The following is a 24,733-nucleotide window of genomic DNA, read 5'->3' as shown; positions in this document are numbered from 1 at the left end:
ATGCTGGAAATGCACTCCAACTGGTGATGGGCTACTGGCCTGCATTACCTAGAAGGTTGGCAGGTTGCAAGAAGAGGGGTTAAACATTGATGTACCAGGAGGTAGGAGAGAAATACTAAATTTTAATTGGTGTTAAAACAGGGAAATTGAGTGGGGTACTGGTGTGACTGGGAAGCATATTATACCTTTTTTTCCCCTCTCTTTTTCTCCATATTTAGGAGGGCTTTCGAGCTACCGCTCTGCTGCTGAACAGCATGCAGTCCTTTCGGGAGCAAAGTAGTTATCACGGAAACCAGCAGAGCTACCCGCAGGAAGTGCACACTTCATCCCGACTGGAAGAGTTCAGCCCCCGCCAGCAGGCCCAGATGTTCCAGAGCTTTGGAGGAGGTGCTGGCAGTGGACGTCGTGGAGCAACAGGAGCCTCTACAGCAATGCCTGGTGAGAGCTCTGGCCATCAGAGCTACCAAGGTTTCAGGAAAGAAGCAGGAGAGTTTTACTATATGGCTGCCAACAAAGATCCAGTGGTGTCAGGAGGGCAGCAGCCGCCTCAGCGCAGGCCTTCTGGACCAGTACAGAGCTATGGGCCCCCTCAAGGGAGTAGCTTTGGGAGTCAGTATGGGAGTGAGGGACATGTGGGCCAGTTCCAAACACAGCACTCGACCCTTGGGGGTGTATCCCACTATCAACAGGATTATACTGGTCCTTTTTCTCCAGGGAGTGCCCAGTATCAGCAGCAGGCTTCTAGCCAGCAGCAGCAGGTGCAGCAGCTGAGACAGCAGATCTATCAATCTCATCAGCCTTTACCCCAGGCTTCCAGCCAGTCTGCTTCTAGCACCTCACACTTGCAGCCAATGCAGCGTCCATCCACCCTGCCTTCCTCTGCTTCAGGCTACCAGTTACGAGTGGGTCAGTTCAGCCAACACTATCAGCCACCTTCGTCATCCTCCTCCTCCTCTTTCCCTTCCCCACAGCGTTTTGGCCAGTCAGGACAGAATTATGACGGAAGCTACAATGTGAATTCTGGGTCGCAGTATGAAGGCCATGCTGTGGGTTCCAATGCACAGGCCTATGGGACCCAGTCAAACTACAGCTTTCAGACTCAACCGATGAAAAGCTTTGAGCAGTCTAAGCTGCCCCAAAGTGGGCAGCAGGGGCAGCAGCAGCAGCACCCACCTCAGCACGTAATGCAGTATTCAAATGCTGCCACCAAACTCTCTCTTCAAAGTCAAGTGGGACAGTACAGCCAGACTGAAGTTCCTGTAAGGTCACCAATGCAGTTCCACCAAAACTTCAGTCCAATCTCTAATCCATCTCCTGCTGCATCTGTGGTTCAGTCTCCAAGCTGCAGCTCTACCCCTTCTCCACTCATGCCAGGCGGAGAAAATCTCCAGTGTGGGCAAGGCAACATGTCCATGGGTTCTAGAAACCGAATCCTGCAGATGATGCCTCAGCTTAGTCCTACACCATCTATGATGCCAAGCCCCAATGCTCATGCAGGTGGATTCAAGGGGTTTGGACTGGAAGGGCTGCAGGAAAAAAGGCTCACAGATCCAGGACTGAGCAGCCTGAGTGCTCTCAGTTCTCAAGTGGCGAATCTGCCCAATACAGTCCAGCACATGTTGCTCTCGGATGCCTTGGCACCTCAGAAAAAAAGTTCCAAAAGATCATCCTCTTCCAAGAAGGCCGACAGCTGCACCAACTCAGAAGGCTCCTCCCAGGCAGAGGAGCAACTCAAGTCTCCCCTGGCAGAGTCACTGGATGGTGGCTGTTCCAGTAGTTCAGAGGATCATGGGGAAAGGGTGAGACAGCTAAGTGGCCAGAGCACCAGCTCAGACACCACTTACAAAGGGGGTAATTTAGAGAGGCCCAACTCCTCACCAGCACAAGGCTCTCAGAATGAGCCATCAAAACTCAGCAGCAGTCCTGCAGCTAGGGAAGATGTGGCCTCCCCTGATGGGAAGGAAGCTGTGGTGGCTGTGGAAAATGCCCCAAAAGTGAATGAAAAGGCAGTTGGGGTGATTGTCTCTCGGGAAGCCATGACAGGAAGAGTAGAAAAGTCAGGTGGACAAGATAAACCTGCCCAAGATGATGCTTCCACAACCCCTCAGGCACCAGCTAGCACTAGTGGAGCAAAAGAAGCTGGGCATGCAGGGACACAGCAAGAAACTCAAGGAGGAAGTAAAGGGAGCAAAAGTGGCGATAACACTAACCATAATGGAGACGGGAACAGCCAGCCTGGTCATGCAGTTGTTGGGCCAAATTTTCCTGCAAGAACAGAATCTTCCAAGTCCCCTGGCAGTTTAAGATACAGCTACAAGGATAATATAGCACCTGGTATACAGAGAAATATTGGTGGCTTTCCACAGTATCCTTCTGGTCAAGAAAAGGGGGATTTCCCTGGGCATAGTGAGCGCAAAGGCCGTAATGAGAAGTTTCCTAGCCTCCTACAGGAGGTTTTACAGGGCTACCACCATCATCCAGACAGAAGGTACTCTAGGAATGCACAGGAGCATTCTGGGATGGCTGGGAGTTTGGAGGGAGCCATGAGGCCAAATGTTTTAATTAGTCAAACCAATGAATTGACCAATAGAGGCCTCTTAAACAAAAGCATGGGGTCCCTCCTGGAAGGCCCTCACTGGGGTCCCTGGGATAGGAAGTCTAGCAGTGCAGCTCCAGACATGAAGCAGATAAATTTAGCTGATTACCCTATTGCTAGAAAGTTCGATGTGGAGTCTCAGTCTGCTGCCCATGAGGGGGGGGCGCTCTCAGAGAGGAGATCAGTGATCTGTGACATATCTCCATTAAGGCAACTTGTAAGAGATCCTGGCCCTCACCCCATGGGGCACATGGGTCCTGAGGCCAGAAGTGGAAGGAGTGAACGTCTTGCCCCCGGCTTGAGCCAGTCAGTAATACTCCCTGGTGGTTTAGTATCCATGGAAACAAAGATGAAAGCTCACAGTGGGCAAATAAAGGAAGAAGATTTTGAACAGTCTAAAAGCTCAGCTAGTCTCAATAATAAAAAAACAGGAGACCATTGTCATCCCGCTGGCATCAAGCATGAATCTTTTCGAGGCAATGCCAGCCCTGGAGCTGCAGTCTCCGATGCTGCTCCAGACTACATGCCCCAGCAGGACAGCAGATCGACACAAATGAGACGAGCGCCTGGCAGAACTGGAAGGGGTAAATCACCCTCTCAATATCAGGATCTTGCTGATAAGCTTAAAATGTCACCAGGCAGAAGCAGAGGCCCAGGGGCAGATCTGCATCACATGAACCCACACATGACACTATCTGAAAGAGTTAGCAGGGGTTCCTTGCATTCTGTCTACCCTCAGAATTCGGAAGGTCCATCTCTGGCTTCAGCATATCACACAAATGCTAGGCCTCATGCTTTTGGTGACCCCAACCAGAGTTTGAATTCCCAGTATCATTACAAGAGACAGATATACCAGCAACAGCAAGAAGAATACAAAGATTGGGCAAGCAGCACTGCTCAGGGTGTGATTGCTGCAGCTCAGCACAGGCAGGAAGGAGCAAGGAAGAGCCCGAGACAGCAGCAGTTTCTGGAAAGAGTAAGGAGTCCCTTAAAAAATGACAAGGATGGAATGATGTACCTTCAAGGTGGCTCTTATCATGATACTGGAAGCCAGGAAGCTGGGCGCTGTGTCATGGGGAGCGACAGTACTCAGAGCAAATGCACTGAACTGAAACACGGCAACCAGAAGTTGCAGCATCATGAATCTGGTTGGGACCTCTCTCGGCAAACTTCTCCTGCCAAAAGCAGCGGCCCTCTTGGAGCAGCCAACCAAAAAAGGTTTTGCCCTCAAGAAAGTGATGGGCATCGACGAGAGGAATCTACAGATTTGCCCAAGCCTAGTAATGCTATGCTTAGGCTCCCTGGCCAGGAAGACCAGTCTCCTCAAAACCCATTAATTATGAGGAGGAGGGTCCGTTCTTTCATCTCGCCTATCCCTACCAAAAGACAGCCACATGATATGAAGAACAGTGGCAGTGAAGATAAAGGGCGACTGATGACTTCAGCAAAAGAAGGAGCCGATAAAACATACAACTCCTATGCCCATTCATCTCAAAGCCAAGATGCTGGCAAGTCAGTTGCAAAGGGAGATTCTTTCAAGGACCTGCCAAGTCCTGATAATAGGAATTGCCCTGCTGTTTCCCTCACAAGCCCGGCAAAGACCAAAATATTGCCCCCAAGAAAGGGACGAGGATTAAAACTGGAAGCTATTGTTCAAAAAATTACGTCTCCCAATATTAGGAGAAGTGTTTCTACCAACAGTGCTGAAACTGGTCCAGATACTGTCACTCTTGATGACATCCTGTCCCTCAAGAGTGGACCTGAAGGAGGAAATGTGGCTGGACATGGACCAGAGGCTGAGAAGAGAAAAGGAGAGATGTCAGATCAAGTGGGGCCAGCAAGCCAGGATACAACTGGTGAAAAAACTGTTCCAAGATCTTCAGAAGAGTGGCAAAGCAGTGAGGATGATAAAAATAAAAAAGAGGTCCCTGAAACAACCAGTGGTGGTAAAGAAGGAGCAGGATCCAGTGCAGCACCACCACCTTCTCAGAAGTCAGGTGGTCAGGGAAGGTCTGATGGATCTGTAAGTGGAGCTGGAACTCTCACCTTTTCTGACTCAAAAACAATTTCCCCTTCCAGTGTGTTCATTTCTGAACCAAATCCAAAGTCTGAGGAAAAAGATGGAGATGTGACAAACATTTCACCCAAGCCAGATGGTTTCCCTCCAAAGGGATATTTCCCCTCTGGAAAGAAAAAGGGGAGACCAATTGGGAGCGTGAACAAGCAGAAGAAGCAGCAGCAGCAACAGCAGCAGCTGCCTGTGCCCCCGCCTCCCCCACCAGTGCCATCACAGCCTGCAGAAGGGGTGGGTGCTGGTGAGCCAAAGCCCAAGAGGCAAAGGAGGGAGAGGCGAAAACCTGCAGCACAGCCACGGAAGCGGAAGCCTAGACGGGCTGCTCCAATCGTGGAGCCTCAAGAACCAGAGATCAAACTTAAATATGCTACCCAGTCTGTAGATAAAACTGACTCCAAGAATAAGTCTTTTTTCCCTTATATTCATGTGGTAAACAAGTGTGAATTAGGCGCTGTGTGCACAATCATAAATGCAGAGGAAGAGGAGCAGAACAAATTGGTGAGGGGTCGGAAAGGACAGAGATCTTCAACACCCCCTCCTAGCAATGCGGAGAGCAAAGTGCTGCCCACCTCAACTTTCATGCTGCAAGGCCCTGTAGTAACAGAGTCTTCTGTCTTGGGGCATCTGGTTTGCTGCCTGTGTGGCAAATGGGCCAGCTATCGTAACATGGGTGACCTCTTTGGTCCTTTCTACCCCCAGGATTATGCAGCTACCTTGCCCAAGAACCCACCTCCAAAGAGGGCCACAGAAATGCAGAGCAAGGTCAAGGTACGGCACAAAAGTGCTTCTAATGGTTCCAAGACAGATACTGAAGAGGAGGAGGAACAGCAAGAACAGAAGGAACAAAGAAGCCTGGCTGCTCATCCTCGCTTTAAGAGGCGGCACCGCTCTGAGGACTGTAGCGGAGCTTCTCGGTCACTTTCAAGGGGAGCTTCTTGTAAAAAAGCAACCACTGATGGTGGCAGTGGTGGTGAAAAGACTCCTTTGGACTCAAAACCATCTATGCCCACTTCAGAAGGTGGCACTGAGCTGGAGTTACAAATTCCTGAACTACCTCTTGACAGCAATGAATTTTGGGTCCATGAGGGTTGTATTCTCTGGGCCAATGGGATCTACCTGGTCTGTGGCAGGCTCTATGGGCTGCAGGAAGCTGTGGAGATTGCAAGAGAGATGGTGAGTACCTAACCTTGCTATACAAAATTATTTTCTTTCATTAGCAAATATATGCTGTTTGGAATAGGATTTTTCTTGTTCTTCTCTCATTTTTTAAACAACCGTCTTTCATCTTCAGTAAATCTCTAGTGATGTCCTTTTGATGGCCTCATTTAGATCTCTGCCACACCTGATCAGACAAGATTGTTTGGACATCAAAAAGCTGGGCGCTTATTACCTAGTTAAAGTTCTGGATGTCCAAAGGCTTTCTCGTAACTGCAGTGATCTCTTTTCCCTTCCTTCTTCTATCCTGTTAGATAGAAGCTCTAGGGCTCTTCTTGGAGTCATACAGTGAAAAGACAAGTGGTAGCAGACACAAACTGCAGCAAAGAAAATTCTGGTTCAACTAGGCAAAAAATTTCAGTGAGGGTAGTCAAACATTGGATTGAGGGAGGGGAAATGACAGAAAAGCTGTGGAATGCCCTGGTTTTGGAGATGCAGAACTTGGTTCTGGGCAAGGCCCTAAGCATCTTTACATCTGAAGTTGGATCTACCTTCAAAGTTGGCTCTGCTTTCAGCAGGGGCCCCTTCCAGTGAGTTACTCTTCACTGTAATACATACTCCACAACTGTAGGAGAATTTACAGTCCTTACAAAATAAGGTGGATAGATCATAGAATTGCACAGAGGTCTGTAAGAATTGAACGAAATATTTGTGGGTTTAGTATTGATGAATTCAATATTCACAGACAATACTGATAGTTGACCCTCTCCAGAGCACGGGTATACAGTGGGCAAGAAGAAGGAGGTATACTTAAAGCAGGGACAAAGGAAAAACTTTATTCACAACTGCCTGGTTGAGGATGGACACGCTTACTATTGTTGATTTCCTGAGGCAGAAGCTGATGCTTTAAAACCACAGTTATGTGCCTTGCTTTGCCATCATCAGTATCCTGCATCCCTTTATTTATGGTTATCTTACTTTGTATTGGGCTTTGTCCTGGGTCAGACATGGGAGAGGCATAGAACTACTTTTTCTTGTTGCCTTCATGATGTTCCTTTTCTAAACAGTGTTGGGATCCAGTTTTTATCTTCTTTCCTCTGTATTGTTACATACAGCATACTTGTTTCCTCCCCATGAGCTTTTGCTCCTCAAGTTTGATTCCTGGCTTGTTCTAAATTTTCACTCAACTGTTCAGTGACAGTAATTACATGCTTCTTTGCCCTAACTTGATTTGGCTTGCATTCTTGTTCCTAGTCTCTCATTAAACATAGTCAGTTAATTTCATTTGGTTTTCATCGAGCCATGCCTGCATTCTTGTTCTGATGCAACTGCTGAATTTCTTATCTCTTGATAATTGCAAGGTTTCTTTCAGGTTCTCCACCACTGTTTGGATTCTACTCGCAATGTGGCCATGCTTTCATTTGTCTTGTAGTTCACCAATATTTTGAATTTGCATCTCTCCAGCCTGATTTTCCCTTTCTACTGTGTGTAGGGTGTGTCTTTCACGTAGGATTCTGGTTTTCCCAACAGCAAATGCCTTCTCTGCAAGTTCTTGAACCACTTGAGTTATCCTCCAGTGATCCTTTTTATGTCCCAGCTGTGCTAAGACATGCTGTGTTGAGAGGCTCTAATCAAACTCGTTAAATAATAGCAGCCCGTTATCCACATTTTTATATGGGTTTTGCATGTTGTTTGACATCTAGTTCTTTCTCTGCATGGAATCTTTATGACTTTCTGATTGAATATGCTTCGGCTTACCCTTTATCACTTTCTTCCAACTGTTACAATCATCTCCTCCTTACAAGTAAAACATTTTTTTCCTCTTCTTCTTAACCGTTTCATCTGCCCGTATGGCACCGTACAAAAATATTTCTTTATCTCCCTTGAACTTTGTGTCCTTTTCCTCTACCTCTTTCCCTTAATCAGTTGCTCAGCTCCTGTCTTTTCTTTTCCCTCATAATACCAGTAGACATAAGTGTTTCTCATTTAAAAAAAAAAAAAAAAAGACAAAATGCCTGTGGCCTCTTGCCTTTGCAACTACCTCTTAATTTCCTTTCTCTTTTTTCATCTCAGAGTTCTTTGAGTGCATTGTCTGGGGCTCTTGTCCTCCACTGTGGCTTCAGTTGTGCTCTACTGCAATTGTTATTGGTGTTTATGGTGATCTTTTCCCAGTTAAGGATCAGATCCAATGCGTAATTTTCCATTTTTCTGTAGGCTACATTGTCACTATCAGCTGTGCTGCTTTTGAAGTGTTGTTCCACCTTTGTTTTCTGCCTGTGTCTTTTGATTACCTCCTTGCTTTCCACTGTATTTTTCAGAGGCTGTTGTTCATTCTTCATGCTTTTTCTGTGGGGTTGTCTTGGGGTGACTTTATGATGTATATCCCCATATCACTGCCCCATGCCCAGAAATTAATTTTGTGCCTTTCTATGCCTTTAAACTGAGCCTGAGAGGGGAGAGAGACAAAACCGAGGGAACTTTCTAAGCAGTTTGCAGTTTGTTTTCGTGTTTTCAAGGACACAGAGGTAGAGACGGCTCTCTGTGTTCAGCTGTGGCAGCAGAGCGAGAGTGGGGAAAGTACCTTGCTTTCGTCCAGTTTTTCAGCTCCTTTTTTCTCCAGAGAGAGATGGAGAGTTGAACTTTTGTTTTCCTGGGACTTTGTTTTCTTCCCTTTTTCTCTGCTGGATGGTTTCAACATCAGAATACATCGGGAGGAATTTCCACTGAGGCCTTGGCCCTGGAAGTGGGCCCACCACCCCGTCCCAGCTCCAAGGAGGGGAAGAGAAACACTACGGAAGGACTCTGAAATTTTCCCAGGTTTTCTCTCTACAACAAGAGGTTTCATTATTTAGCATTAGTATCCTTTTCCTGTGTGTTTGTTAAATAAATAGTTCTATCTCTTTCCTTCGAGGAAAATTCATTTTTTCCTGAACCTGGTGGGGGAGGGCTGGTTGTAACCTGCCTTCTGTCAGAGGATATATTTCCAAATTTGCCCAAACCAGTGCAGGGGTTCACTGAAGTTTGCTTGTGCTTTTCTTCCCTTTATCCTGGAATACCATGCTTTTAAGTAGCTTTGGGTAACTCAATCACTTTCTTCCAGAGTCTCATAGAGCTTCCTTTTTTCTCTAGATTCATGTTCTTCTGGCACAAACTTAAAAATTGTTCTTGAATTCATTGTGAGTTTTCAAAATCTCACTTTAAAACATGACTTTTAATCTACATCATCTTTAATCCACTGTCTGCCATTTTATTCTGATTTTCATGTCACTTAGATTCACAGTCTCATTTGATTTAAAAATTATTTCTTCCTAATCCTTTTTATTTAAGGCTGCAAGAAATACTGCTTACTTTTTGTGTATGATAAGTAATAGGTAGTCTTTCAGTGCTCTCCACTGTTCTGTCTGGGTCCGTTTTTAATCTGTTTATAAAACGGAACTTTTCAGAGTCAGGGACCATTGTCTTGTGTGTACACTTTGTTTTGTTACAGAATCATAGAATGACTTGAGTTGGAAGTGACCTTAGAGATCAACCCACCTGCTGTGGGTAGGGACACCTCCCACTAGACCAGGCTGCTTAGAGCCTCATCCAATCTGGCCTTCACTTCAAGGAATGGGCAATCCACGGCTGCTCTGGATAACTTGTTCCAGTGCCTCACCACCCTCACAGTAAAGAATTTCTTCCTAATCTCTAAGCTAAACCTACTCCGTTTGAAACCATTCACCCTTATCCTGTCACTACATGTTCTTGTAAATAGCCTCTCTCTTGTAGGTTTCCCTTCAGGTACTGGAAGGTCACAATTAGGTCACCCTGAAGCCTTCTCTTTATCAAATTGAACAATCCCAATTCTCTCATCTTTTCCTTGTAAGGAGAGGTACTCCATCTCTTTAATCATTTTGGTGGCCTCCTCTGGACTCGCTCCAACAGGTCCATGTCCTTTTTGTGCAGAGGGCCCCAGAGCTGGGTGCAGCACTGCTGCAGGTGGGGTCTCAGCAGAGCAGAGGGGCAGAATCCCCTCCCTCACCCTGCTGTCCAGCTGCTTTGGATGCATCCCAGGATACAATTGGCTTTCTGGGCTGTGAATTCACATTGCTGGGTTATGTCCAGCCTCTTGTCCACCTGCACTCCCAAGTCCTTCTTGGCAGGGCTGCTCTCGACCTGTGCATCCCCAGCCTGTGTTGATACCAGGGATCTCCCCAGCCCAGGTGCAGCACCTTGCCCTTGGTCTTGTTAAACCTCATGAGATTTCCATGTACCCACTTCTGTCCAGATCCCTATGGATGGTATCCCATCCTTCAGGTGAGTCAAGAGCACCACTCAGCTTGGTGTTATCTGCAGACTTGCTCAGGGTGCACTTGATGCTTTTGTCTGTGTCATTACTGAAGACATTAAATAACGCTGGTCCCAATACAGACCCCTGAGGGGCACCACTGGTCACTGATACCCACTGGGACTCTGAGCTGTTGATCTCTACCCTCTGGATGCAACTGTCCAACCAATTCCTAATCCACCTAATTCATTGAATCCATCGCTCTCCAGTTTGGAGAGAAGGGTGTTGTGTGGGACTGTCAAAAGCCTTACAGAAGTCCAGATCAATTACATCCTCAGCCTTTCCCAGGGAGGAAGGAGTCACTCCATCATAAAAAGCCACTAGGTTGGTCAGGCAGGACTTGACCATCGGTGAAGCCGTGCTGGCTGTCTTGAATCACTTCCCTGTCCCCCGTGTGCCTTAGGATAGCTTCTAGGAGGATCTGTTTCATGATCTTCCCAGGCACAGAGGTGAGGCTGATAGGTTGGTAGTTCCCAGGGCTCTCCTTTCTGCCCTTTTTGGAGATGTGTACAATGTTTCCCTTTCCCAGTCACCTGGGGTTTCACCTGACTACCAACTTTTCAGATACCATGGAGCATGGTTTAGGAACATCAGCAAATTCTCTCAGGAATCTGGGATGCATCTATTTGAATCCCACAGACTTGTGTCCATTCAGGTTCCTCAGGTGTTTGTGAATCTGATCTTTGCATACAGTGGGAGAGGCCCTCGCCTGTCCCATTCCCCATCCTGTCATCCATCTACTTGAGAGGTGTGGGAAGAGAGGTTGCCATTGAAGGCTGATGCAAAAAAGTTGTTGGTTACCTCAGCCTTCTCCTCGTCAATTGTTGCCTGTTTGCCAGCATTGTTTACAGTGGGGGGTACACCTTCTTTGTCTTTCCTTTTCTGGTTCTACCTATAGAAGCCCTTCCTGTTATTCCTTGTGTTCCTTTCCAGGTTCAGTTCCAGCTTTGCCTTGGCCTTCCTCAAACCATCCATCCACAACTGAACTTCATCCCTATACTCTTCCCACATTACCTGTCCTTGTTTCCACTGCCTGTGCCTTTGTTTATTTCCCTTTAGTTTGCCAAGGAGTTCCCTACTCAGCCATCCAGTCTCTTGCCTTCCTTGCTCAATTTCTTGCTACTGGGAATTTCTAGCTCTTGAACTCTATGGAAGACTTCCTTAAAAATCTGCCAGCTCAGTTCTGCTCTCTTGTCCGCAAGGGCAGTCTCCCAAGCTACGCTATTGACTATCTCCTTGAAGAGCTGGAAGTTTGCTTTCCTGAAGTTCAAAGGGGCCTAACTTTACTCCTTACCTAACCCATATCCCTCAGGATTGCAAAATCCACCAATGCGTGATCGCTCTAACCCAGGCTGCCTACCATCTTGACATCCCCAGTTAGCTCATTTACACTGGTGATCATCAAATCCAGTATCAGGTTCCCTCTGGTATCACCTGGCTCAAGAAGCTATTCTCCATGCATTGCAGGAGTTCCCTGGATTGCCCACAGCCTGCCTTGGTACTTTCCCAGTATATGTCAAGTTGGCTGAAGTCCCCCAGCAGGACTGGAGCCTGTGAGCACGATGCCTCCTGTAACTGGAGCAAGAAGGTTTCATCAATAGGCTCCCCTTGGTCAGGCAGCTGTAGCAGACCGCAGCCACAAGGTTCCTTTTGTTGCCTCAGTGTCTGATTTTTACCCACAGGCTTTTGGCCTGCTCATGGCTGTTCTTCAGAGACAGCTCTTGACACTCAGTGCACCTCTTGATGTAGAAGGCAACCCCTCCACCTCTCCCTCCTCTCCTGTCTCTTCTGAACAGCTCATAGCCATCAGTAGTCACACTCCAGTCACACAGTTTGTCCCACCAAGGATCATAACTTTCCAGCAGCATGGTGGCTTCCAACTCCTGTTTGTGGCCCATGCTGCGTGCTTTGGTGTAAAGGCTGCATCACCTTCCTAGAGGAGCACCCCTTAATTCCTTTGAGATATTTCCCTGCTGTATCCCTGTTGGCTTCTGTAACCTCAGGAGTCCCTGGCTCACATCTGTAAGACTGCAAGTGTGTTCCAGTGTGGCCAGCACATTTCGGAGTTGAGGGCAGAGTGCCCTCGTTAGCACCCTGTCCCTCTAACCTTTGCATCTCATCCCACAGCTTGTTAGGGACAAGCCTGATACTGTCCCCCTCCTGAATCCGTTTAAAGCTCTGTATTATGTCTCGTACAAACACAGTATCCTAATACAATGCTGGGCTCTTCTGTATAACATCCGTAAGAGTAATCCATTTATCTCCCCTGTGACAAATAATGGAAAAAGGTTTTCTTCTAGCATTTCTCTTTTCCTATTGTAGCAAGCTGTTGTGCTGGGCTCTCCCCTGGAAGCAGTGTATCCTCATCCCTTCAGCTCACAGAGGGTTACGTGCAGCACTGAGATGGCCATGGGGTATTCAGAGGTGTGCCTGCCGGAAGCCATCCCCAGGCAGTGGAAAGGTCCTGTTGAGCTTGACTCTCTTGCCCCGCTGCCTGAGGAAAGCCTTCTGGCTCACACAGCTGATTTCCTCTGCTTGTTGCATATGCTTTTTCTTTACCTCCTCTGTGCTTTGCAAGTTAATTTTCTCTTTCCTCCTCTGACATGCAGTTCGTTAGTGTTGCTGTCATGGAAAAGCAGGTGTGCAAACCATGTAGCTGCTCCCTACCAAGAATGAGTAGACAGATGTGTGCACAGGCAGACAGGAATCTAGCTCTTGGATTTTGTCTACGGGTAAGGAGGGACATTAGCATATGGTATATGAAGGGTCATGATCCTGGAAGTGAGTAATTCATGTATGTAACTCATTCTGTGCAAATTAAATACTGCCATAACTAAAAATTACGTAAATTGTCTGTGGTACTGACAGAGGGTAGATATGCACCAATTTAAACTGAATCCATACCATTAAGTGAGGTGAAATACTTTCTTTAGACATCTGGCTCAGTTGCTGTTGTTTATGCAGCACTCTAGTATAGAAATAGGAAACTGAAACCTCTAGTCAAAGGTCATTGATGTAGAGGTAGTGATATAAGTAACCCGTCCTGTGTTTCTTCTCACACAAACTCACCTATTTTTCATCATATGAAAGCTCATTATAGATTTTTTCCCTGAACACCTGTTTCTCACGTGCTTTCCAGAATCAGAAAATAATTTTTCTTGCTAAATTGTTTCTTATATTAATAAATGCCCTGTGTCTTACTGGAGTTTTTTTGAAACTGCCCCATAGTCAATCTCAGGAAAGGATTTGTGTGTATATGAAGGTGCTCAAAGATCAAATTGTACCAGATGCTCTAGAAGAACACCTGAGAAGGTATTATCTAAAAAAGGCTTATCAAACTGTGAAATGACTCTCCTGATCTTTGAGCGTTCCTTATCATCTGTTTTCACTCTGGACTGAAAATGGTGTATGTTACCTGCTAAGCAGCAATCCAGGTAGTTTCCAAAGTGCTAGAATCTGCCTTTCTTGAAGGCAAAAGGTGGTCTGGTCACTTTTACGCTGGTCATTCTGCAATGCTTTTTGGTTCTGAGAATGTGATCCAATTAATTGGGCTGCTTCAGATGCAGAATGACTTAATCCTTTGCCTTATTTTGAGGCTCAAATTAGGTACCCCAGCAGATGAACCTAACTGCCGAGGAGTCTGTCTCTCTCATAAACAGTTAATGCGTAGTAAGGGTGCTAAGTGGCCTTCTTGCAGTTAGACGTTTTTTGTTCCAATGCTGATGAAATCTTGAACTGAAAAAATGCCATCTCCTTAGTGCTAGGTGATCTTGTTGCCTATAAAATGTTTTCTTTCAAATACTGAAGGTGGCCAGACAGTTTCCTGTCCTGTGTATTTTCTCACCATTTTTCTATTAATGAGAAGTTCATTTCCATGGAAGATCAAGTATTGGTTACCTTTGAAGCTGGAAGAACTATGGAGTCATTTTGGTAGTTGTCAGCAGATTTAATGTTCAAAAGAATTGACGGTCTTTATTTCCAGTATTAAATATAAGAAGCTGTAAATGAAGATAAGAACAATGCAGAGAACATTCTTTGTGTTGAATCCAAAATAGTTCAGCTATTGTTTTCTAAAAAGCTGTTCACTAGGAGGTGATACGCTGTTTCTTACAGGTTTTTTTTGTAAGACACGGGTGTTTTTCCCAAGGCAGAGGCTCTGGCCTAGCACATGTATTACTTGTGGTTGGGGTTCTTTTGTTTGTTTGTATTTTTTTTTCCTCTTCTACCCCTGCTCTTATCAGAATTGACCATGCTGAAGGTAAATGTAGTCTTGTTCCTGCTGAGAGTGTTCTGTGAAAGGAAAGCTTGTTTATCCCCCTTTTAAAGATCTCTTTTAAAAGGTCTGAAAAATGTAATGCTTTTCTCATCAATCTCTGTATCGCTCCCAGCTTGAGAAATCTCTTAATCCTTATACATGGAAAGAAGTCCTTGGAACCTGTTTCCTTTGTTGCTCCTTATTGAAAAGATCATCTTGGGTTTCAGTCAGGTGAACTTTAGAGTGACAAATGGTGAAGGCTGAAATCTGCCCATGATCTACAGTATACCAGAAGGAGATTCTGTGTTTTCTCTCACCAGTCTGGTATTTCGTCTGTCCAGCTCTCCATGGATTCTCTTTCAAAGCCTGCTGTTTACCCAAAGTGGAGAAATCTACCTGCTTTAAGACTGTTGACAAGCCTGTTTTGAAGGTCTGATAGACTTTAGTGATGAGAAGTTTAGAACCTTAAATGCCTGAGGTCTCTTTCTCTTCAACTTGATACATACTAGATATTTGAATTTTTTGTGACTGTTGGGCAGTGGCAGCCTTGTGCCTTGTGTTAAGTGTGTCTTTGTTAGTTGTAGTGTTAGGGGTAGATTTGCATGTTACCCGTATTTCCCAGAGAACAGCTTCTGGTTTTGCATAGGTAAGTTGTTCTTGACTTAAAGACTCCTGATAGTTGATCTTCCACAGTATCTTATTTGGAGGAAATTGCCTTTCTATAATACTTTTTTTTACTCTGATGCTTTCATAGAACCATTTTCTTTTGTTTACCTCTACCATTCTGGACCCTAGCTGTAAATTGGGTAAAGAAAGGTGCCTGGAGGGATCACTAGGATTTAAGTTATTTATATTCTCAAATTTGGGAAATCAAAGCCTAACAAAAAAAGCTCCCACGCTCTGTAAGTAATTGTTTATAAAAGGTTCCTGGCTGCGTAGCTAATCAAGAGCCTAAGCCAGGGAATTGGTATGAACTGGGAAAATTGTGGAAGGTTAGCTACCTTTGGCAAAACAAAGCAAAATAGCTTCTAGCCCCAGAAACCTGAGTAGTGTAGTACTGTACAAGTATAAAGGTATCGGTTCATTCTGAATGTCTCAGTTTTCACAGGTGGGCTCTCTTATCCCTAAGCCAGACCAGGAGGGAGTTGCTCTCATGAGGAGTGATCCTACTTTATCCTCTTTGCAAGCTGCTTGCTTCCACTGTTTCACTTGCACTAGATCTACCAACTGTGCATTTTGCACAGTGGGTTGATTTTTAGCCAGCTAGCGCATCAGAAAACTAGCTTGGGGTGGGGGATCTTTATGCCAGATCAGCCGTCTGACTCTGCTTACCCTCTGAACCATGTTTGCTTCATCTGAGAGGGAGTACCCTTTCCACTGGTAATGATAGCCATTACATCAACTTAGCTGTGACATAAAATTGTGCCTGGGTGCCACCAGCACTTGAAAGGGTTTTAGGTCCATGGTACTACTATTTTATAGTATTGGGAGAAGAATGTTAACCTTTTATTCATCATCTTTCTTTGTTGAGAAGAAAAATGTGCAGAACCTGCGAATTTTTTTCTTTCCCCCCCATCCCCACAACCTCCTCCCCCTCCCCAAACCAAAACACGAATCCAAAATACCCTCAAGTGAAGTTCTGTATTAGGTCAGGGTTCAACTGAAATACTAATCTGGTGCTTCCAAAATAACATGCCTGACAAACACAGGAAGGAACAGCTGTATTTCTACACCTAGATCTGTATTAGTAGGGAGACATTTCAAGAGTAGGAAGAAGTGACACTGGAGTTTTTTGATTTTTCACTGTGGGGAAAGGGAAACCAGTGGCGGATTTAAAATCACTGTTAGCAGTGGTTGGAAAAAGGGTGTATTGAGAACACTGTTTGCTTTTTTTTATCTCTGGAAACAGCTTTTATTATGCTTTAGCCCTTCAAATGAGGATTGCCACAGAACCTTGAGGCACTTTCTACAATTAAAGTGGCTGAATTCCTGGTTTTCATTGACAGACTGTGCCCAAATACCTAGTTGTCTGAGCTGGAAATGTGCACTCGAGTGCACAAACAAGTGTAATACTCGTTTTCATTCCTCAGGAAATGGCAGCATCTTTAATATTCTTCCGCAGTGTTACAAAAATAAGAAAGCATGAAATTTCGCGTGGAGGAGAAATTCTGAAAGACAGCTGAATGATGAACTTAAGATTTGGTTTTCTCAGAAAGGCATTGCCATCTGCTGCGCTGCTGAAATTCTGTGCTGTCATGACTCCTGGTCTTGTAAGAGTGTTCCTCCACAGAGAGGAGAGCCTGGGAGGAGCCCCTGTTGTATCTCAGTTCACTACTGCCTTCCTCTGTTGGGGACCTAGAAGTATGAATCACTACTGCTGCAGCACTTGGTAGCTCACAGCAGCTCTGTGCATTGGTACCACAAGCCTTAAATGCTGAAGAGCTGAGCAGATAGAATCCACATGTCCATGTCTGATGCAAATGTTTCAATATCTTAAATTATCAGAAGCCAGTAATTCCATTTGTGAAATGAAATTGGTTTTCTTTGGCTTTGTTGTGAGTAGAAGTGAGATAAATTTGGTGCAGCCTATTAGTGATTATGGATTGCAGGTGCTAGGAAGCACATTTAGTTGAGGTCTCAAGCATAAAGATGATACTGGTAAGAGGAAAGACTCCAGTATCGACCCCTTTGTAATGGGGACAGCGAGAAGATGCAGGGAAGTACTTTCTGTGAATCTCTGCTAGCAGACTCCTTTGTCATTAGTTTATGCCAAAGTACAGGCATTATGTCTGTGCTTGCATGTGGTTTTATATTTTACTGTTTGTCTTGCATGTGGAGTGAGGAAAGTGGAAAATAGATTTACTGACAATGGAGTTTTGGGAAAGAATAGGATGTTTACCCACTGACATTAGTTGTAGCCAAGAGCACTGGAAACTTGTATGCAAAAAGCAGCTTGCTCATTCCACAGTTGCCTTTCTGTAAAGCATCAGGGATCCTCATAATCTATGTACAGTTTTAATTTAAAAATACATTTAAGTAACTCAATTTTGAGGAAGCTCTTCCAAATGCGAATGGGGCCTTCTCTGTGCAGGAGATTTCTAGACAAAGCTTTAGAGCTTTTTGTCTGGCTTACCCACAAGCTCACACAATCTTTTTTTTGTAAGATTTCAGTTGCCTCTTACCACGGGGGTGCCAAACTCCTACTAAATTCTCAATAGTGAGTGAATGCAATCTATTTATGTGTCATTTTAGCTTGAATCTTTTTAAGCTGTGCTGGTAAAAAGGTTGTTAAGGTTCCCCAAAATTTTGGAGGAGGGTTGTTGTATTGTTGGGGTTTTGTTTTGTTAACTTAAAATGAACCAATTTTTTAAACTTAGACTAATTCCAGATGGTAGACACTTCAGCTGTATTCCTTTAGCTTCATTAGAAGAATGCTACTAACAAATAAGTTTATTCTGATCCATGCCTTTGTATTTTAGGTGGTGTATATTTGATTACAATTGGGCAAAAATGCAGACTTTAAAGTATTTTTCCTCATTTTTGGGGAAAAAATGATTTATTTTTTCATCTTTTGTCTGTCTTAGTTTGAAAAGAAGTTAATTTCTGAAGGTAAGAATCCATGACTTTCTTTTATATAATATTTTATGGATCATTAGAACTGTGTTCTGTCTTTTGTAAGACCTTTTTAAATAAAAAAAAATCCACAGTTTTTCCATTTTATTTTTTAAATAAGCATTATACTGAATCCTTTGATCACTGAATGAGCAAGAATAGTGCTTCAACTATACTAATGTTCTACCATTCATAATAAAGGAAAGCTCTCCAAGCTTAGCAATGCAAACCAAGTTCATAAAAAGTTATCTACACATAAGGCTTTTTGGAGTAGCCAGACTGGGACAGGAATTCTGCAGGCAAAGCTGGGACACTTACTGATGGTGGTATGAGATTACTTTAAAATCATGAAATCATAGGATGGTTTGGGTTGCAAGAGACTTTACAGAGACACCTTCCACTGGACCAGGTTGCTCAAATCCACATCCGACCTGGCCTTGAAGACTTCTAAGGATGTGGAGCATCCACAGCTTCTCTGTACAGCATTCCAGTGCCTCACCCTCACAGTAAAGAATTTCCTCCTAATACCTAATTTAAACCTCTCCTCCTAGTTTAAAACCATTCCCCATTGTTCTGTCGCTATCTGCCCATGCTGAAAGTTGCTCTCCATCATTTTTATAAGCCCCTTTAGGTACTGGAAAGGTCTATAAGGTCTCCCTGGAGCCTCCTCTCCAGGCTGAACCACCTCAGCTCTCTATGTCTTCATAGCAGAGGTGCTTCTGCCCTCTCATCATCTTTGTGGCTTTGTAGAAAGCAGGTTTTAAACTTCTTTTCTTTTCAAAAGTAGATTTTCATCTGACCATTATAAACCTAGTTGTATAACCTCAATATATTTTTTAATTAGAGAAATATGTTCTGAAAGAGGTTAGATTAATTTCCCTAGATTTAGAAAGATGAGTAAAAATAAAACTGAAGTATGATAAGTATTCATGTAATAATTTTAGAAACTACAGCAAAATTATAACTAGGGGTTTTTTTGCCTTAAAGAATGTTACTCTGCAGAGACAAGAACTGGAGAAAAGAAGTTCTTTCTGTGCAGCACATTGTGCCTCAGGTTATGGAAGGAGCCAGAAAAGTAGTTTGGATTCCCTGAATCTTAAACCCATCCTTTTTACCTAATTTAAACTATGCTGCTCTTACCCCATTGTGCTCTGGGTAGTTTGTTGGCAGAGGAAATATTTTTCAAGCAATTTCATACACTCAGCTGGACTCTGTGTATAGGATAATCTTCATGGATAGAGCACTTTGGCAAAAAGTTATTAATGAACCTTCATTGTTATGGATTGGATCCCAGCCAGCTGCTTAGTGATTAAAGTTTAATTGCATGATGATTAGTTTTCATTAGTAAGCAATTAGCATTTAACAGCAGTCCTGTATTGCTAAAGCTATGGGCAAGCATAAGTGGCTAGAGCCACATTGAGGGAGAAGGTCTGTAGCAGGAGATATGGGCACAGAGCTGTGTGGAATATGGGAATGAGAATTCTGAGGGTAGTTGACCCCCTCAGCTTGTTCCTACTGCAGCATTAAGCCAGGAGAGTGGATGGGAGTGGGAAACTGAGCAAATGTCCAGAAGAGCACAGCCTGCACATCGGGCACAGAGACTGATTGTGGATTTACCCCTGTGTGTGTAGAGAATTAACAAAAATCATCATCATCCTGAAAAGGCCCTTTGAAGTTCTGAGTTGTTCTCACAGTAACGGGGGTTTCCATAGACATGTCCCTCTCCTTGCACAACTAAAACTCTTTTTCCAGAATTCCCCTCTGAATTGGTGAAATTCCCTTTTTTACTTGGATAGCAGCTCTTGATTGCTTTGTGCCACTGTGTGGTAAATTAGGAGAAAGATGAGTGCAGGGCAAGGGCTGGAGGAAGTGAAATGGATGAGGGCAGAGGGAGGTAGGAGTATAGCAAAAGGTCAAGGCTTCTTTGCTATTAAAGGTACAAAAGAGTGAAGAGTGCCCCATGTAAACCATTTCTATTTCACTGAGGAATCTGTTGTGAAGATGAAATATGGTGGTAATTTCATCCAGGCTAAATTAGGGTTATTAGAAGCCATTCTTCTTGTCCACACCTCCCCTTCTGCTAGCAGTAGTGCTCTGTGACTGAACCAAGTTAGGTAGCTAATCTGGCCAGCAAATCCCTCCCTCACTCCATTCCCATTTTAATCAAGCTAATTTTTTGGCTGGACTCGCTTTCTTGGCTTTCAGTGTCAATACTGATACAGAGAGATCCTAGGCATAGGAGGGGGCTGCAGGTTGAGCAAGAACAAACTCAGGTCTTAAAATTATTTGGAAGTGGGAGGCCTGGTCAAGATCGTGACTTCAGATGGAAAGTTCTTCCAGAATGATATTACTAATTATGCAAAGTAGTAAATTAAAACAAAAAAGGAACAGTTTAAAGTTTGTCTGAGGTGGTTCTCAAATATACATATATTTATTACTGATGTCAAGTATCTCCATCTCGTTGTCTAGACAAAAAGGTAGGGGTTTTTCTTTATTATTACGATGATTCCATGATTCAGAAGTGCTGGGGACTGGATGCTTCCTCCCTTCCTCTGGCCTAATTTGCCAGGTGGAATAGCCTAAAGCAGACATTTCCCTTCAGTTAAAAGGTCTCGAGTAGCTACAGTTTCTTTTGAGAAATTCTGACAGTGCTCAGTGTGTGACTTTAATGGTGTAGATCTACTTAAATTGTCTTCAGACTTGCCACAAGAGGAGAAATACCAGTGTAGGACCTGGTGTGAAATTCCAGCCCTACTCAAGGCGCAAGGTGGTGCTTGAGTGGCAAAGCCCTCCCAGGGCTCTGGGTGTTGCAGCTCTGCACTGTTTGTCGCCACCTGAGCTACGGGGGGTAAAAACAGATTGCATATGCCTTCTTGAGGTCTGGCTGCACAACTGATTGTAGCATAAGTACACTTAGGTCTTAGCCAGCTGATTGTTGTCTGGGTCATAAGCTTTCCTTCTGTTTGAGAAAATATTAAAAGTTGATATTAAAAACTGGTTGTGCAGTCTTCATTTATTAGTGATTTCACCCCCTCATTTGTAGCTTCTTGCATATTTTCTTTTGGTTTGTGCTTAGAACTAGGAGACCAAACTCAGCTGTATTTCTTTTTTTCATGGCTCCTCATTTCATAACATGGTTTTGTTGTTACTTTGCACTAGACTGCTGTTAATTGCAGCTTTTCTTGTGCCTCCAACTCCTTTATTCTTACTGAGAACTCACACTTGCTAAGTTTCAGAAAGTTATTGATGATTAAAAGCAACTGACCAGCTTCATAAAAGACTGCTAGGGGAGGGGAAGGAGGAGGAGGGCGTCCTGGCATGAATCTCTGAAATGGGGACTTCCACCAAAGGGTACTGCTGCTCAGTGTGAAACTTAAAAGGAAAATAAAAAAGGTGGGTGGGGATGGGAGGGAAAAGCAAGTTCATGTACTTGAGTTCAGGTTTGAGAGCTGTGAACTTTTCTGACTTCGTGCCCGTCAGAAATTGATTGCATGGCCTTTGACAAGTCATTTGATTATTCTGTAAAGTAGGCTTTAAGACCACTTATTTTGTGACCATTAAGACAAATTTGTAGGGTGCTTTGAATGTACAGTATGTGTTTAAGTTGTCAGATGTTCTCAATTAAATTGGAAGATTAGGGAGCTGATACAAGGTTTCATGGTTTAGTTGCATAGATGTAATAGCAGGAAGATAAAGTTTGCTCATGTATCATTTAGAGTCAGGTCCAAAAAAATAATAAAAATGTTTTGTAATGTGTTCATTTGCTGTTAACTTTCTCTTTTCTTGTAAAAAGTTAAAATGCTGAAAATACTAATAGCAATGTACTCATCCCATATGTGAATTCATTGTTATATCTAATTGTTGAGATTTTTCTTGTGCAGTAACTCTCCAAGTTAAATTTAATTACTAAAATTTTGGAGTTGACACAGTTCATAACTGATGCTTTCCAGAAAACCAACATTATTTTTTTTTTAATGTTTATTTTAGGAAATTGTGTTGATTAGAAAATTCCAATATTCACATTATAGGTACATAAAACCCTTTTACAAGGTTTTTAATGCAGTCTTAAGTCCTATACTTAAATTTAATTATTCTTCCTTTGAAGCATTACAGTTTATCATTGGGATGTCCCATGGTACCACTCTTCTAAACAGAAACTTTCAGAGGCAGTTCATGGGGAACAGGAGTTATGAAAATTTACCAATAAATTCAGTTTCCTGGACAGATAGCTACAAAGGTAACACCAAAAGAAGAATCATCTATTCTGAAGTTGTCTTGACAAAGAAGACTTTAATGCTGACTTACTCTTCCGCTTTTGGGCTAGAGCCTTCAGAAGATGAAGGAATAAGAAGTAAGAAGAGGGTGTGTTTATGTAAAATAAAAGAAAAACAAACCAAAAATGCCTGTATCCTTTGCTTTCTACTGCAGGTGAAAAAAAGATTGAAATTTCTCTTTGATCTTGCACAGTAATTTATTTCTAGCAATCTGTGGCTCATCCCAGCCCTTTTTTCATAGTATAGATTGATCTAGATTTATAAAACTGAAGGTGTAGCTTGCAAATGAGTATTATTGCCTTTACCATGATTCAGCAGTGTTCTGAGCCCAGAAGATCTTCATTAGTCCTTTCCCTTTAGATTTCAGGAGAACCCAATCTAATCCTTAGACGGATGACGTTCTTCTCTCAGGAGAACCACATTATGTGTGTCCTTTAAACTACCTCATCTGCTTTGTAATATCCAGCTGGAATGCCATCCGGGCTTGGACTGCTGCTATTTCTATTTTCTGCCTCTTCTAAACTGCTGCTAGCTCCTACCATGTTTTCCTGTGTCATGTCTGTGACAAGCCTACAGACACTACATATTCTTGTATAAATTCAGGTTAGAATTCATTAACCATACCTATTATTGCAATGGGCAGGTTAAGCAGCACATATATTATTATGGGTTCTTGAATAATGAAATAATGTATTCCTCTCTAAACCCATTCAAATTTTTGGCCAACGAATATTATTTTACATAGAGCACCCTCTGTGTATCTGAGGACATTTCATCAATACGTGTTAATTGTCTACTTTCCCTCAACTGTGATTGATGATTTATTGCTGCGGTTCGTAAGCTTGTAATTTTTTTTTCCTTTAAGACTGATATGTTGCTTGACAGCTTATCACTGAAGAGAGATGTACTGACTTGCAAGCATTTCTCTTTCTGCAAGCATTGTACCTTTGCCTCTTCTCTTGGATTCATCTGCTGCTGCTTTTTCTCATCAGTAGCAACAGCCACCAGTGACCTCAGGAATACTGGGGTGCACTTTGTTACTCCTTATTGGAGCTCTGCTGCCAACTGCTGCTGTGGTGGCCTTCTGGGGGAGCTGTCTTCTTCTTTCTTTAATGGTATTGAGTAGTCTTGTTTGCTACCTTTTTTCTAGAGAGATGAGTTATTTATTTTCCAGTAAGATAAACATTGTACTTTTTTCACCTGTCCTTATAGTGAAATGTATTTTGACTGTGCAGTAGGAGTGGTTCTTTACACCTCAATTTAAGAATTGGTATTCTTAGTAAAGTGCCATTTGGATGGAATACTGTTACAAACATTTGTTGTTCTAAATGGTCATTTTCACATTCCTACTTCCTTCACGTTCATCTGCCCACCTCCTATTTTCTTATGCCTCAAACATAAGTTACTTGTCATTATTTTATCTGCTTTTATCCTGCTGCTTTTTCTTCTTTCAATTTCAAGAACTTAAGATTCACTTCCAATCAGTACACCCTGGCTAATTTTATAATTTCCTAAATTAAGCGCTTCACTTTCAAAACGCTGCACATTTACCTTTGTTTTTCTTCATGCATTTCTTCAAAGCCCTTCTTGTCTGGGATTTGTGCTGAATAATTGGATATGCTTAGCCTGCTGCTGAGATGGACTCTGCCCAACACTGCTGGCTCGGTCTCACCATTCCTATTTCATCCCTTTGCATCCACCAACGCTTTGTTCTCTTTTACCAAAGTGTCTTGCACAGTGGGGCTCTGTTTATGATGAAGGCTTGCACAGATTATTACAAGTAATGACAAATGGTGTATTTCTGTCCAATGTTACAAGTCTTTGAGTCATTGAGAGGGATGGATTTGTGCTGCACCCTTTTCCTGTCAGGTTGCATAGATATGTAATATCTTGTCAAAATATTTTCCATTTACAGTTTGCTTTGATCAAAAGTATTTCCTTACTTTTAAGTCTTTATAAAGATTTTGTTTCTGTTGAATCTACTGCTCGTAATAACATAGCGATTGTGTCTTTAATGAACCAATCTTTTTTTTAAGCCTTTTAGCAAATACTCAGCATCATCTCTTTTTTTCTTTGATTAGAGAAAAGCTGGTTCTGTTATGCAGTTCGGCTCTTGAAAACCTTGAGTTTATTGCATTTTCTTGCTTGTGTCAGGTTTTTTCCTTTTTTATATCACTCCAGACATTGATATTCAAAGCTATTGCTTTTCTGGGAATTAATTTATCCAAAATCTCTTCGATTATGGTGGAGATGTTGCGTTATTTTAAGGTAACTGCATGCTGTTGTTTTATACTGTACTTGGTAGGTCTTGCACTAAATAGAAATTCACAATGTATTTGGATATTTCCTGTAATCAGTATCCAAGATGGCTGAGAAATAAATCTAGTACTGGTAGAAAATCCAACTGGAGTAAATGCTCCCTTGCTGACTGTGCTGTTCC

The 24,733-nt window shown here is 43.2% G+C and overlaps 1 protein-coding gene across 4 annotated transcripts in view; it reads left to right on the top strand.

Annotated features, from left to right (window-relative positions):
* Window positions 1-24,733, top strand: part of TCF20 (transcription factor 20) — a 132,203-nt gene that overhangs the window by 82,977 nt on the left and 24,493 nt on the right. For all 4 annotated transcript variants that reach the window (XM_048300496.1, XM_048300492.1, XM_048300494.1 and 1 more), the window contains one exon: window positions 219-5,843. In XM_048300496.1, coding sequence (XP_048156453.1) covers window positions 255-5,843 — 5,589 coding nt within the window. In that variant the 5' untranslated portion in view covers window positions 219-254. The remainder of the gene's footprint in view (window positions 1-218; window positions 5,844-24,733) is intronic.

The sequence above is a fragment of the Corvus hawaiiensis genome, chromosome 4, assembly GCF_020740725.1.
Source record: "Corvus hawaiiensis isolate bCorHaw1 chromosome 4, bCorHaw1.pri.cur, whole genome shotgun sequence".
Lineage (NCBI taxonomy): Eukaryota > Metazoa > Chordata > Aves > Passeriformes > Corvidae > Corvus > Corvus hawaiiensis.
This window is presented reverse-complemented; position numbering and strand designations above follow the sequence as displayed.